This window comes from Poecilia reticulata, linkage group LG8, assembly GCF_000633615.1.
Source record: "Poecilia reticulata strain Guanapo linkage group LG8, Guppy_female_1.0+MT, whole genome shotgun sequence".
Taxonomy (NCBI): Eukaryota; Metazoa; Chordata; class Actinopteri; order Cyprinodontiformes; family Poeciliidae; genus Poecilia; species Poecilia reticulata.
Window position 1 is genome coordinate 11,856,246 of NC_024338.1, and position 16,397 is coordinate 11,872,642.

Sequence of the window (16,397 nt, forward strand, 5' to 3'; positions counted from 1 at the left end):
CTTTCTCTTCATCTTTTGATTTTGCTTTATTGCACAAGAAGCAGATTGTGCCTCTACTGACATTCAGTAATGTATGCCTCTATTTACAGATTTTGTGCATCAGTGGGCTTTCCTCCAGCTTTCTGCAAAGCAAGTTAATTGACAATGTCAGACTGACTTTTGTCACAAGCACARACTTCAAAGTATTTAATCTGGATTTGATGTGGTAGACCAACATAAATTAGTGCATTGTCTTAAAAATGGTTTTAATGTTAAAAAAAATCTAAAAGGTGTTTTGAGCATTTGCATCACAAAGACCAAAAAAATATCAGAGATAAGCTAAAAGCTGGATTATGTTATAAAAAATATATATCTTTATTATTTCTAAGCTGTAATTACAGTAAGGGATGTGCACACCACCATTTTCAAAAAACTGTACTTCATTACTGCACTGGTTTGCACCAAACACTATACTTTTGTTTGCTGCAGACTTAATGCCAAACTGGCAGTCTCAAAGGAACCTAAACAAAATCGATAGATATCAAAACACCATCTGACATCTGCAGGTAGACTAATGACAAAAATATCCATGTTTCCAGAAGAAATACATGTTTTGTCTGACCRTTTTCAAAAAAGGAACATGAATATCGATCTGTCTGAAATCTTTCCAGCAAAGACTCCGAGCCAGGATAACGAGATGAATCTGCACAGATTGCTTGTTAATCCATTATGAAAATAACCACCTGGCAAAAAGAAATTCTTAGTCAACAAGGTCAACTGAGGCGAACCCCGTGAACTGCTGTTTGTTCAGTGCAAGTGAGGTTGACAAGTATACACAAATCATTTCTGACCCCAGTAGGTTATACTGAAATGGGCTGGAAAAGTGAGGATTCAAACACATTATGTTTCCTTCTATAATATTCAACTCTGAGCAGAGGTGCATAGAGTAACCAGATGTACTCAAGTTAGAGTAGCAGTACTACAACATATTTCTGTTCAAGTAAAGTAAAAAGCAGCTGTCCAAGAAATTACTCAAGAGTAAAAAAAAACTAATAAAAAGATTACTTGATTACAAAGGAACTGATAAACATCTGCTTTTAAAACTGATTTTGTTTTTTCAATAGTAATCAATATATTAACCAATGATAAATACGTATATTTTTATATATACCACTGCATACAAGTTACTGCAAAACAAACATTCAAAGTGCCATTTTACGTAAAAAAAAAAAAAAAAAAAGGTACTCAAGTAAATGTAACTAATTAAATGTAATTAACTACTACCCACCTCTGGCTATAAACTGACACATAAAAGGCTCATGAAGATGTTTACTTCCATATATTTACAACCTTACACACCATGCGTAAAACCACTGCTCATGTCGCTGATAAAAACACAGCTGACAGATTATCAGACCACCAAAACACACAGGTGTTCAACAAGCCAAAGCTTAACTACAGTCTCTAACCTGATTGGCCGTGACGCTTTTAGGCTTTTGTCCTGGAAATCAAAGGATCATGCTTCATTCATCGGATTCTCTGCAGCGTGGCCCAGACTGACACGCAACGGACTGAGASCACATGCCATGTAAACACACCACTGGAAACATACAGCATGAGGTGGCCTTGTCTGTTTTCTCCAGAATCTCACTGAACACAGGCAGCCCCTATCTGTCTGCATTCAACTGCTTTCCTCTGATTCTGCTGATTTAAAACTGATAGATTAGACAGATATATAGATTAAACTTGGAACATGATTTTATTTCCCAGAATGTTCTTTTCTTTGTTGCCATAATACAAACGCATGACCAGTGTTGCTGGTCAGAAAACTCTCCTTATTTTGATTTCTAACCAGGTGCTGTTGCTGTGGTTTATATGTAGTTAAAAATCATACTTTTTTAGACRRGATGATGAGTGTAAGATCTATGTACACTCATAGATGAGTGTAAGAAATACTTATCTATGCCTCTTTCTGCTAAAGACTTGAATTTCTGTCACTAGTTACNCTACCCACCTCTGGCTATAAACTGACACATAAAAGGCTCATGAAGATGTTTACTTCCATATATTTACAACCTTACACACCATGCGTAAAACCACTGCTCATGTCGCTGATAAAAACACAGCTGACAGATTATCAGACCACCAAAACACACAGGTGTTCAACAAGCCAAAGCTTAACTACAGTCTCTAACCTGATTGGCCGTGACGCTTTTAGGCTTTTGTCCTGGAAATCAAAGGATCATGCTTCATTCATCGGATTCTCTGCAGCGTGGCCCAGACTGACACGCAACGGACTGAGASCACATGCCATGTAAACACACCACTGGAAACATACAGCATGAGGTGGCCTTGTCTGTTTTCTCCAGAATCTCACTGAACACAGGCAGCCCCTATCTGTCTGCATTCAACTGCTTTCCTCTGATTCTGCTGATTTAAAACTGATAGATTAGACAGATATATAGATTAAACTTGGAACATGATTTTATTTCCCAGAATGTTCTTTTCTTTGTTGCCATAATACAAACGCATGACCAGTGTTGCTGGTCAGAAAACTCTCCTTATTTTGATTTCTAACCAGGTGCTGTTGCTGTGGTTTATATGTAGTTAAAAATCATACTTTTTTAGACRRGATGATGAGTGTAAGATCTATGTACACTCATAGATGAGTGTAAGAAATACTTATCTATGCCTCTTTCTGCTAAAGACTTGAATTTCTGTCACTAGTTACYTGAGCCCATGAGTTCTAGTGTCTCTCATGACAACAGTGGCATTACCGACACTGTAGGTATCTCTTAATATGGAAAGACAAAATGGAAACTGATCAGGAAGGTTGTCAAGAGGCCGACAGCAACGCTGACATATCTTTTTGAAATACATAWTTTATGAGTGTAGAAGACTACCATGTAATAGTTGCCACTCCTAAAACTACTGAAAGGTTAACTTTTGGGTTTGCAGACACCTAACAGATAATGTCCAGCTCAAACCCGTCTGCCCAGTCAGAGTCCAGTTGGTGTTGGAATATGCCAGACCACATAATAGTATACTGAACTGCACCGACAAGTGCTATACCACACGGTGGAAATGAGGTACTAAATCCTTCTTTTCTGTGTAAAACGGAAAAATAAACATCATTTTCATTTTTCCTCTCAAGATCTTAAAAGTATGCTGATATGAATTATTTCCCACTACATCACAACCTAGGTTGGGTTAGGGTAACCTGAGAGGTTGGGAAAGGTTGACCAGAACAACAACAACAACAACAACAACAAAATACGTTTCCACATCAGCTGCGAAGCGTTTTGTCCTCACACAGGAACTCCACATTTTTTGTCTTTCAGAGCTTTTCTGTCCTCGTTGCTAATCGGTGAAGGCAAACATTGCCGGGAAGAAAATTAGTATAATGTGTATAATGGTTCATGGCGTGAGCAGGCTGCCACCGGTGTGTTTGCTCTCCTGGGCCATGTTGCCAGGATGGTGTGTGTGCAAGAAGTCCATCTATCTAAAAAAAAAWAAAAAAAMCAAGACTGGAGATTAGCTTAGGCACAAAAACACGTTTTAAGAGACTAAKCATGAGGACACGGTATACTGAAGTCTGTTTCTGCGTAAAGTATCACAGCATCAGTACAGTGTGAGACATGTAATGTTTTGCTGATGATATTCAAATTTTGATAGACAAAAAAAAAATCCTTCTATCACTCTTTATCTAGGTTAATGCTAAGCAGATTTAAAATGTTGATACTAGTCAACTGAAATACACATTTCTGTTTCCATGTAATATGTTTAGAGAAGCAGTATCATGACAATGGTGTGGTTCTGCACGTGATATGTTTTGTGCAAGTCTGGGAACACACTGGCTTAAATTTTCAACCAGGGACGTAGCACAGGTTCACTCCACCCCGCATGCACAAATCCACCCCTGAGGCTTTGAACAACCCTGGCTTAGGTGTACGCCTATCTCATTTCAACCTGCTGCCCCACAGAAGGCTAAAAAAGGTCACCAGTGTTGGCAGGTGTGAGGTTTCACAAAATATGATTAGACATACACAGAGATATATGGCTAAGCTTGTCCTCGACTTAAGTATCAAGAATAAAGATGTTTTTGCTTTTTTTTTCTGGAGCAGTCACAGGATACTTGAAGCAGAGAAKGCGACATGAAACTGTGGCGCTGAATGTTTATGATGAACGGTATCAACGTCTCGAACGCGGCTGACGTTGGCTGCATTGCTGCGATACAATAAAACAGTGACGCAGGTTTGTAAACCCAGTGAAAACAAGGGAAGCAGTAGGTTGACCTACAAATTACACTGAGAATTCCCAGCAACACAGGGCTCCTTCAGTTAAATTAAAAGCATGTTGACAGTAGTCTCAACAACATTATATGGCTCAACATCAGCAGCCTSAGAATGGCCAATGAGTGTGAGGCTCTTTCTTGTTTGGTGTTACAGAACATTTCAATAGTATTCAAATGCCTGGGACATTTTCACATTYRGTCTCGARCTTCACTGCATTTTATTGGAATGCAGTGAAGATTTTGTTGCCTGTGATAGGTATTCTTGCTGATGCATTCGGCTTCAGCCCTTCTCTCATCAACTGTGAACAAGCTGTCTGATGCTGTCACCAACATGTTTCACAATGTTTTTGTTTGTTTGCTTGCTTTGTTCTGAGTGATGCGCAGAGTTAGTTTTCCACTCGTTATGCTGTCAAAAGATTCTTCTACCTTCTACATTCAAACAGTGTTATGTGGCTTGACTGGCATGTTCCTTGGGTGCAATGACTTACTACCATTCTGTGTGGGGTGTGAATACTTTTGTGATGCACCTCATCTAAAATGTTGTCCTACACAATATGCAGAAGCCGAGTACATCAAGTGGCGAAAAATCTGACTTTGAAAGAGAAGAACTGAGTTCCACACGGTGGATCACATGTGGCAGCACACTCGACACCTAAATCATATTCAAGGCCGTTSCTTTTATCAGAAATCTCTCTCTTCTTCACACTAATTCACAGGTGAGAGGATAGGTTAAAGGTGATGAGTGCTTAAAGCGGAAAAGTGGATGAGCAGAGGCTGAGTCACAAGCGGCAGRCTCTATCTTGGGCTACCTTAATTAATAGGCCATATGAGAAAGTCGATAGAGATTGGATTGAATGGCTTGCAGGCAGTAGTTACAACCAGCTGGACTTCTCCTTAGATTTTTTTTTCCGCTCTTCCAGCCACTATGACGTTTGCCACCACTGTGTTTGCATTCTGACATTTTGTCCAAACGGTAACAGTGACAGACAGTGACAACTACAGAGATGTGATGAATGTGATGGGGTAGTTTTATGGCTCCTATAAAGAAATGCTTAAATATATGTGGTTTGTATTCTGTGCCAGTTTTTCTCAAATGTGTTTTTGTTTTTGCTCATGATGTCATGGTGGCCCATCTAAGGGGCTTACTTCACAGTGATCGTGTTTTTAATCRCATTTGTTGTGTATTGTTTTGATTTTACATGGAGATAAAGGGCATGTATTTAGATACGTTCCTAAGAAAACCTTTTTTTTTCTCAGCATAAAAAGAACATTTAAAAAACATTTCACATTATTATCCAGGTGAATAGAGATAATTAATTATATATTCCTGTCTTTAATTGATTTTAAAGCAACGTTTCCACTATAACTGTTCAATGGGTTTTGCTGTATAATCCTCTCAAGTCTACCTTTATCCATGCTGTTTGTCAAGGTTTTTTCTCCACAGTTTTTTCTTCCACTCAATTTTCCATTATATTTGAATACCACTTTCTCTTAACAGCTTGACTCTTTAATAGAAACCCTACTTTTCTTATTTTTACTAGGGTAGGGTTTTAGTGACTACGTTTTGGACAACTGTAAGTCTGGAGTTTTCTCTGTGATTGTTTAAACCTTAACATTTATCCTTTTTTAATAATTACTTTTTTTTTGTATTATAATTTTCTAAAACACCGAATCTTCGTGTCATAGCTTTACGCCACAAATATCAAATCCGACAAACAAATGCTTAAAACATGTGATTCCCGATGTGAGATTTATACTAAAGATTCTTCATTATACATACATTTTTAACAAAGTTTATTTATACAGAAACAATTCACAGAAAATRTCGTCTCAAAGGAACATTCAATTTATACACAGAAATGCAGTCAATGCAGTCAATCCAACCCAAGCCATTCAAGTTAAATGCTTTTTTAACAAATGCTGAAATAAACCAAATTTTCGATGATTTTCGAACTTGGTGACATGCATATGAAAACATAAGCTTGCATCTGACCAGTTTCTTTTTTGATATGGGCAGAACTGACGCAGAACCGCAGCCTTCGCTCTCCGCTCTTGCTCCTCTGTGGTGCTACGGTGACGCGTGACGCAATGGAGGCGCGGCGATCTTCTCCAATAAATTCTCAGCCAGCAGCCCGTCTCAGCTTCAGACAGAGCGCATTCAGGCCTTTCCCATCACTGCTTGGATTTAAAGCGAACCCCCCACACCGACAAGGCACCGCTGAAGACGGGGTGCAACTTGCTGCAGCTATGATTAAGAAAATGTCTCCATCCGAGAATGACTTCGACATTCCTGCCAAGAATTGCCACAGGATGGTGATTCTTGGCTCCACTAAAGTTGGGAAAACGGCTATTATCTCCAGGTTTCTCAACGAGAGGTTTGATGACCAGTACACACCGACTATTGAAGACTTTCATAGAAAGTTCTACAGCATCAGAGGGGACGTTTACCAGCTGGACATCCTGGACACATCTGGAAACCACCCGTTCCCGGCGATGAGGAGACTTTCGATTCTCACTGGTGAGTTAAGATTTAAATCAAAAATCCAAATTACGCTGTTCGGTGGGTTCAGATCTGATTTTGTGAACTCTTCTTGATATTAAAACATGTTCCTTTGTTTTTTTTTTTTTTTTTGGTTTGTTTTTACAGGTGATGTTTTTATCCTGGTGTTCAGTCTGGACAACAGAGACTCGTTCCAAGAGGTGCAGCGTCTGAAACGCCAAATCCACGAAACCAAGTCCTGTCTCCGCAACAAAACTAAGGAGAAAGTGGACGTCCCGCTCGTTATCTGCGGCAACAAGTGCGACCGGGACTTTTACAGAGAAGTGCAGGACGAAGAGATCGAGAAGCTGGTCGGGGGGGACGAGCACTGTGCGTACTTTGAGATCTCTGCAAAAAAGAACACCAACGTCGACCAGATGTTTCAGACGCTCTTTACCATGGCCAAGTTGCCCAACGAGATGAGCCCCGACCGACACTGCAAGGTTTCCCTGCAGTACTGYGACGTTTTGCACAGAAAGTCATTCAGGAATAAGAGATGCAAGGACGGGAACGCATACGGGATAGTGGCGCCGTTTGCGCGCAGACCAAGTGTGCACAGTGACTTAATGTACATCAAAGAGAAAGCAATAGGTGGCAGCCAGGCYAAAGAGAAAGGCTGCGTTATTTGCTGACGCCTTTACCACACAAGACTGCTCAAAACTCTTGCAGCCAAATAAATAAAAAAAATCAGCCGGGCTGCAGAAAACACAAGACCAAATAGAAAAATAAAAAAACTGTAGACTGCTTGATCCAAATAGAGGTCGAGACGTGGTGCAGTAGATGCTCTGGAAATGCTGTAAAATGTGACTGGTTGTCTCTCCAAGAGTAGCATTGAAGGGAAGACATGTTTACATTTTGCCATCACGTAGAATGGCACTTTGAATGTTTGTTTTGCAGAATGAACAAAATGAATACACATGTATTTATCATGTCCTTGTCAACATTTTTTGGATGAGGAGAAAATAAAACACTTGATACTTTTTTAGCCTCTTGTTTCTCTTGTCATTAATTTCATGCACATAGCACAATATATCATGTACCATTTCACCCCCTTCTTGCCATTTTAAAAAAATAAATCTTCAGTATTAATACTATATTAAGTTAAAGACAGAACTGATATTTCTTTAAAAAAAACAGGTTCACTACCTTCCTTAACATTTAGGCACTTTAATTTTGTGTCATCAGTGGATTTGTTCAAAATAAACACCGTAACTCATAAGTGGTAGTATTTAATAACAACGTCTAGATAAGGTTTTCAAAATTGTTTTAATACAAAAAAAAAAAAAAACAAGATGGGAAAATCCAAACAAAATCTACAGAATCAAACACATCCAAAAATAATAATATAACTAATGACCCTCAAAATTGTCGTGCAGTGCAGGAAAAAAAAAAAAAAGTCCCGTGTGTCCCATGTCCTTGACCAGCATGAGTTTCAATTTGTTTTTCCCTCCAGTTACTAAAGTCCAGTCCAACCCAACTAGTGTTATGATGCTTTGGGGACATCAAACATGCATAGGCTTTTGTATTTCTGAAGCAGTTGGTTCTTGGTGCGCACCTGCTCTCTCAGAGTGGCCAGCTGCTGCTGCTGCTCCTGTGGGCTGCTGTCTATCCCAGGCATGTTGGAGATTTGCTCCCTAGCTTTCTGGATCTTTGTTTTCAGCTTCATCAGCTCTTGATGAACATCCTGGCCATCCTTGTCCTTGTCCATGCTTGAAAAGACAAAGGCAAAATTAAAATGAAACGAAACCTAAACATCAATCTGTTACATTTTTAACCCGAGAGCTTCCTATAAAAGCAACGTCTAAACATCTGTCCACAAATCTCAAGGATAAAACCGGACTACGTCGGGCTTAAAAATGAAAATATTGTTGAAATAGCACGGATGCCTAAGACTTGCTAAATTCAACACTTAAAACAACATCAAAGGCTTTACCACAAAATAAGAGAGTTGTCTGAATCTTTAATACACTGAAGGAAATTGTATTTTCTCTTCTTTTTTTTTTAACTGCTGGCAAAATAAAAATGGATTTATGGGCAAACAAAGTTACACTCCAACAAATACAAGTACAATTAAAATTTACTGTAATTGTTTAATTAACATATAAATGTGTCAAAGTAAAATGTGTTGACTGTTTGAATTCATTTTATGAGCTTGATGGAAAAAGACATCTGATTGGTCAACCAATCAGTCCTCGCTGTCTTTCTCCACCTTCGGCTGAGTCTTTTGGGCATTGAATCTTGATCTGAATAAAATTACAGCCTCGTCAGTTTCATCCTTAGGTTTTGTAAATCCATAATCTACAATAACTCTGGAACCATTAGCAACACTGTGATCTTTAATTAAGTAACACAATATATATCATTAGACTTATTTTGATGGCAGTAAACAGATTGTTAAGTGGATCGTGCTCTAAATAGTACGATCCATCACGTAATATATTACGTGATGTTTGCTATTTAATACGTCACGTATCAGGTATTTTTGAGACTTTAAAATGTTCTGACAAAGTTGACAGAAAACTGAATTACTGTGCAACAGATGTGCTTACGAGCCAAAAGAGCAGCTGTAGTCACAAACATTTTTTTTTTTTTTCTTGAGATGATTCAACTGAGGTGTGTKTGCAGTAAAGGTCATTTTATTTACATTTTCGGCTACAAGGCAATACAAAGTAGATATAAAGCAGCAAAACATTAACGCAGTTAAACATTTGATTGTACATCGTAAATCTTAATATTTCCGCAGCATTCCACAAGTTTGTTTTCCAGCGCAGTACTAATAATATTAATATTGCACCTTACAAGTCGCGCTTCCCACCGTCACTTTGTTTATATAAGCGATGATGATAAATAAACAAGTGCTCCAAAATTAGCCAGACATATGCAAATCTAAACGAGCTTTATGACCTTACACAGGTCCAAAATCGCGTCTGCGGCTCAATGATACCTGCTACGTTACATTTCCAGCTGAGAGGAAGCTATTTTAGCTTTAGCTAATAGGTCATCAGTATGCTCTGTAACGCCGCGAAAACCATTTCTTTCAGACGGAGTGAAGAATGAAGGTGTACACGAGTGGTTGCATACATAGCAAGCACATTCTCAATGTAACCTTGCGCTTACCATTTGATAACATCGTGAACTAAAGGCAAAAGAGAGCAGTCCTCGCTGTCTTTCTCTACCCTCGGTTGAGACACCGCCATCGTTCGTTGCGCAGCTTTTTCTCGTCACATTACGACCTGCTGACATCCAAGATGGGAAATCCGGCTCTTTTCTAGGATCCAAGTCATTTGGCTCAGTTCACAAACGAGCTGATTCTTTCGGTTCCCAAACGGATTTTTCTTTTATTGTTTTTTTGAGTATGCTTAAAAATGCTTTATATTTTGATAACATAATTTTCGACATATTTTCATATTAAATGAGTGTATATACAAACTGTCACATTTGATTTCACCAACCCTCCAACTGAAACTCTGTTTTCTTTCCACACAAACGCCATCCTTTTATTTTAACCTCATTTTCTGATCTCATTATATCATTAAACCTGACGGACTATTAATATCATTTATGAAAGCCTTAAACCAATATCAAGCAATGTGTTTAATAATAGACAAAATACGTAAGAAAGAACATCATACAGCATTAGGTCGAAAAAACGGGCAACCAGCCGTATGCGTCGGCTCGGTCATGAATGACACACCACTAGATGAAACAATAATTTACAGTTCACCAATAATCTTATGAATTATCTGACCCAGAAAATAATAAAACACAAATTAATTCACCATCAATGTATATATTAGTATATTTCTAGAGATACTAATTTAATTACATCAGTTCCAATGTCACAAAGTGGATTGAAAGTCAGATAGCTCAATTTATGATTGTGATGCTTTCACATGTTCTGTATGCATGCTTGATAATAAAGTGTGAAGCACCAGTAGTCTTAAATTTAATAACTTTACACATCAAAACTATTTGACTTTAAAAATGTGTGCCTGTAAATGATTTTTTAAACATACTTAAGTAGAACGGTGTCCTTTGTTCTGATTCTATTTCCAAACTTAATGATCAGGGGGAGGGCAAATTACATCTAGTGTTCTCACTTTTGGTGTGTTCCACATATTTTTCTTAGAGGTGACATAAAAAGTAATATTTTTTCCAGTTGTTTGCAAAAAAAAAAGTCTCAAATGTAATGTTTTGTGCTAAGCAATTAACAACTTTATAAAAAGTTTAGTATAGGCAAAAATATCTCATCTTTGCTCTGTGGAAACATACAAACTTTAAAATTTCAAACATAGCTAAATGAAAACAGAACATCAGATAGAAGTGGTAGTATAATCAAAAAATGATAATAAATACTCTAGTTCACAGGTGTCAATCTCCAGTCCAGGAGGGCCGCTGCCCTGCAAACTTTTAGATGTGTCCATGCTGCACCACACCTCAATAGAATAATTAGGTCATTAGCCAGGCTCTGGAGAATTTATCTACACAAGGAGGAGGTAATTAAGCCATTTCATTCCAGCGGTTTTTGTAGCTGTGGCACAACTAAACACTGCAGGACAGCGGCCCTTGAGGACTGGAGTTTGACACCGCTGCTCTAGTTAGTTTGTAAGGTATTTGTCAGACTTAAAATTAATAAACCTATGATTATTTTTAAACTGCTATTTGGATTTTTCCACAAGTTATTCTCCTTTTGAACAAAAAGCCCATATATCACCTCAAGTAAATAGACCAACAACTGTCTTAATATTGCACTTTGAAGGAGAAGAGGAAATTCACAGCTCCCTGGCAACTTTAAGAACATTGACCTAAAGCCACTGCACTATGTTTACATGCTTGACACATGACTCACATATAGGGTCCAATAAGGGAGTCTATGTAAACATTAGCATGTATTAAAAGGGCAAATCTAGTCTGTCAGGTGGCACTATGTTGTAAAATATGCCTATTCTACAGACAATTGATGTGATTTATTTAGGTCGCGCTTAAGTTTTTCTTACTTGGTTTCTCATCTGTTTTAAATCATCATTTTGTATTTACCCTAATTATCTCTTATCTCAAAATTTAAAAAAAGAGGTATGCTTCCTGTTCACTATGATATTTTCAATATGACATTCAATACCACAAGGTGCAACTGAAGCAGATTATTTCGGGAAGCAGTGATTCTGTAAAGACTGTAAGCTCTGAGCTCTGATTCAATCCTGAAATAGGTACACAGGAGGTCTCTAATGGCATTAGGAAGAGAAATTTATTTATCATCAATCAACACATTCTGTTCATATACATACACTCCCTCCAGGTCTCTATTTTTACTTCCATTGAACTTGGCTCATCTCAAGAAACAATGTGGAGGAATTTTTTTTTTGTTAAAATCTTAGTGTGCCAGATTTTGGTTTTATAAGTATTGGATTAGAAGGAGCTGAATAAATATACCCTCCACACTTTTCTGTTTTTTCCTTGTCAAAACTTTGTATCCTTTCAATTACACACTACTTTTTGCTGGTTATTCTCTAAAATATGAGACATATATTTTTAAAAAGTGACATAAGTTCACTTGAATGAATGCATATTGAATGCATATGAATGCATATTGGCATGATTTATGACATAGTTATGGTGAGTATTACTGTAATGTATATTTTAAATCCCTTTTAAAAAATTATACTGTCTATGGTTGTTTGTGGTTCATGTTTTGGCCCCTGACAGAATTTCCCACATTTGTGAAAAAGTGAAGCATCTTTCTGGAAAATGTCTCACATGCAGCTCAGAGAAGGCCTTATGACTACCGGGGGAGTTCTGGATAACTTTCTGGCCTGGGTGACATTGGGAGACTTCCGCTTGAACCCATCCATAGCACTCCCCAAGTGGCTGGGCTTGCCCTGCCCACCCCTTGTAATGACGTGAAAGAGCAGCTGACAGTTTCCAACAGATGGGTCATATCCTAGCATCTCTGGCTGACGGCCAGCAATATGCAGATGTCCTGTCTGATGATATGCTGGCTAATCTTAGAGTGCTTCTCTAAGATTAGCTGATGTTATACGCTATTAAAGTCAGTGTTTAAATGTAGTTTTCAGGACTATTTCAATGAAATGCATCCTATGTGACAAATTAGACACAATCAAGCACTTTGTAAACACTTGATTGCAGATATGAACTTTATTTTACTTTGAGTGAATATGCAGTATTTACAGATTAAGATGGTCAAGTTTCCTGTTCAGTGCCACTAGAAAAATATTAAATTATTATCATTACAACAGATCTCAAACTTAAGCTTGATTACTTAACAAAGTTCTCCACTGATTCTTATCACAGTTCAACTTTTTCCTCTGGTCCATCCATTTGTCATCCAGTTACATGATCTGAAAAGAAGTTTCCTTTGTGATCTATTGTAAATATCTATTGGATATATGTATAACTTTAAAAAGCCTACAACATAAGTTATTACATTCACTTAAGGCAGCCGTAGGCTCTTCTGTAGTTAGTCATCTTTGTTTTTCCAAATCAAAAATATGCACCACTTTGTGTTAGTCTACACGTAAAATGTGGTGTGTGTGTGTGCATGTTTGCTTGTCCTGTGTTGCCCTGTGATGAACTGGTGAACTGTCCAGGTTGTACTCTACCTCTCGCCTGATGAGTGCAATCCTGTGAGGATTTTATTGTGTTGCACAGTTTTATTGTGTTGCACTGATATAAAAAATGGACAGATGAATAAATAGATATTGAAGTTTGTGATTGTAATTTGACAATATGTGAAAAGTTACAGCTTGTATATTAATACACTACACACTATGGTTCTGATACTTTACCTCTTATGTTTCACCCATTCTGATTCTAAATAGCAGATGAGCTGTTTTTGTTGCTTCAAAGGCATTATTTGCTTTGACAAACAAAATATATTGACAAGACTCTTTCCTGGAAAATCACAATGAAAAACATTACATAGAAAATTCATCAGGTTTTGTTATTCATTCCATGTTCGCAGTCTAACCCCAAACTCCAGCTTTTGTTTCCTCTTAAAAGGTAAAAAATAAAAAAATAAAAAAATAAAAACCACACACACACACAAGCACGCACGCACGCACGCACACACACACGCACACACACACACACACACACGCACACCCCCACAAACACACACACACACACACACACACACACACACACACACACAGTGAAACACACACACCATGTTTCCCGGAGCGAAACTTTATTGGGTGCGATTAGGAAGATTTTGATCAAAAACATTAAATAAAAAATGTCAGCTTCAATTTGTAAAAATGTCATTGAGGAAAGATGTGGAGATTGATTAAAACGTATTTATTCAGGTTATATTTAAAGGACGTAAAGATTGCCAAATAATAATAATAATATGTTTAATGCTGATTTGTAATATTCACAACTCAAAGTAGTTTTTCAGCTTCTTGTTGCAGACTGACAGCAACTTAGGAACCACAAAGAACTATCGGCGAAATAAAATTGACGCTTTATTTAAAAACTAGAGGAGGTTCTTTTTCACGAGAGTCCGACATTTAAACTAGCTTCACACTGCCCCCAAGTGAAAAAACCCGGAAACAACACGACACGAAAATGCATCGCCATTCTTTCTTTCTTTTTTCTGCTATGTTTTCATTTGTTTGGTTTTTGTTTCTTTTCCCAAAGTCTGCGCCTCTTTGACGTAGTATAATACAGATATGGTAGTAAAAATGTGTTGAGAATTAAATAAAGGCCAATAACTTCAGTATTCCCAGTTTACTTTATCTACCAACCATCTGACATTTCCCAGGAGACAGTCATAAATTAAAACTGACTTCCAAACGGTATTCTATTCTGAGTATCTTTCTTGTAGCTAAAGGTCTTGTACTGTACTGTACATTTAGGATTTACATTTAATCACCTGAATATTAACATGCTACTCAGTTGTTAGTGATATCTTTACCACAATAGGCTTTAATCTTAAAGTTAAAACGCTTGTTTTATGCAAGCTATTCCTGAAAGTAGAGAGTGCTGCTATTTAAGATTTACTTGTCATTTCAAACTGAGACAATAGTGACTAAATCTGTCGTTTTAGCCTCGTTACGGCGACCATACTAACCTCCACTAGGTGGTAGGCTTTAACTAGTGAATCCAAATATCTTCCTCCAAGTGGGTACAATGATTTTCTTCAGGTTTTCCTTGAATCTGTGCCTCTGATTTTGTCTGTAGAAAGAACTGGTTAGTGAAACTCATTACCCAGGATTTGTGTAATGAAACAGGCAGTTTTTAAATGGTGAGCATAATTATGCGAGGTTAAATTTGAAAAATAAACCTGGGACTGAATTAAAGTTAAGTTAATTCAAGTCAGGTTTATTTCTTCAACAAAGCAGTTCAATGTGCCTTACACCATAAAAACGCAATACAGTAACCAGTTATGAAGCAGCAGTAAACATTTCTTTTTTGTCAAATGCAATAATCAAAATCATTAAGCAAATATTAAAAATATTGATCACCATTCCAGTTATTATGAATCAAAGGCAATTCCAAACAGGTGTTATTTAGCCTTAAAGGAACTCATTGTTTTAGCTGTTCTGCAGTTTTCTGGAACTGTGTTCCAGAAAAGTGGAGTATAAAAACTAAATCCTGCTTCTCCGTATTTGGTTCTGTGAAACGGGCGAATATTCTTTTGGAACTGTATGAATTTAATTATTTGGGCTAAATGATACCAGGAGTCTCTCAAAAATTAAATTCCAACAGGGAATCAATGCTCTCCTGCTCCAATACAACCAAATAAAATGATCAAATTACTTCTTCAGTATGTCATCAAGTTTGCCATGGTCCTGGTAATGAGCCATTTGTTTGTTGGAGCAGTTACACAACATTTGTAAATCAATAAAAACCTCCTAAGTCAAATTAAATAAATAAATAATTAAATAGCATGTCTCACAGAATGGTTTAAAATTACCACCACTACCTCTATCTCGTAGCATAGCAGTACAAGTTATATATAAAGAAGAAACAAACCAGCAACTATTTAAATAAAAAAAAAAAGTAAATCAGGGGACAGAAAAAAAAATGATTGACTCAGTCAAAGTATGTGTACAAAGCAAAGGAAATGGCCAACAACATTACAAGAAGAAAAAAAAAACTTGATTTGGACACATTGATTAATAAACAAACTATTTTCAAGTTAAATGCCAAGACTTTAAAACAGTCTTGGCACAATGCATTTATTTTTTCTAAAATATATTTACTTTACAATTATTTTTAACATCTGGATGAGATACCTAGTGGAATATGCAAAAATAATTGGGTTAGAAAAAAAATTTCAACGACAATTAAGAAACCTGTCAATCTGAAAGAAGCACGCGACCTTTCTTTATTGGACTTAATGAGATAATGATTGGGTTGCGATGCGACTCTTAAATTAAATGGGGCAAACTCTTGTACTCATGGAAGCGCTTTACACCATTCAAGAATAACACTGTTACAAATTTCTGATTGTCCATATACTCCCGGCTATCCTGAATGGGAGGTGTGTCACGTCCCGCAAATGAAAACATCATTGATAAAATTCCAAACTCCGAAAGACGGAACACACCGGGCCCAAAACCC

At 37.3% G+C, this 16,397-nt stretch overlaps 2 protein-coding genes across 2 annotated transcripts; one reads left to right on the forward strand and one right to left on the reverse strand.

Moving 5' to 3' along the window:
• Positions 1 to 6,010: 6,010 nt before the first annotated feature.
• On the forward strand, positions 6,011 to 8,100 carry LOC103468867 (dexamethasone-induced Ras-related protein 1-like). The gene is made up of 2 exons (XM_008416245.2): positions 6,011 to 6,791; positions 6,921 to 8,100. Exons 1-2 carry the CDS (start codon positions 6,362 to 6,364, stop codon positions 7,442 to 7,444), a joined length of 954 nt encoding a protein of 317 aa, XP_008414467.1. The 5' UTR covers positions 6,011 to 6,361; the 3' UTR covers positions 7,445 to 8,100.
• Positions 7,964 to 10,062, reverse strand: med9 (mediator complex subunit 9). The gene is made up of 2 exons (XM_008416243.2): positions 9,930 to 10,062; positions 7,964 to 8,521 (listed from the first exon to the last, which is right to left on the reverse strand). Exons 1-2 carry the CDS (start codon positions 10,007 to 10,009, stop codon positions 8,296 to 8,298), a joined length of 306 nt encoding a protein of 101 aa, XP_008414465.1. The 5' UTR covers positions 10,010 to 10,062; the 3' UTR covers positions 7,964 to 8,295.
• Positions 10,063 to 16,397: the final 6,335 nt, after the last annotated feature.

Excerpts from the sequence above, each read along its gene's own strand:
- med9 (XM_008416243.2), bottom strand. The coding sequence starts at position 10,009 with ATGGCGGTGTCTCAACCGAGGGTAGAGAAAGACAGCGAGGACTGCTCT. Across the intron at positions 8,522-9,929 it reads GTTCACGATGTTATCAAATG|CATGGACAAGGACAAGGATG; the intron begins GTAAGCGCAAGG and ends TGTCTTTTCAAG.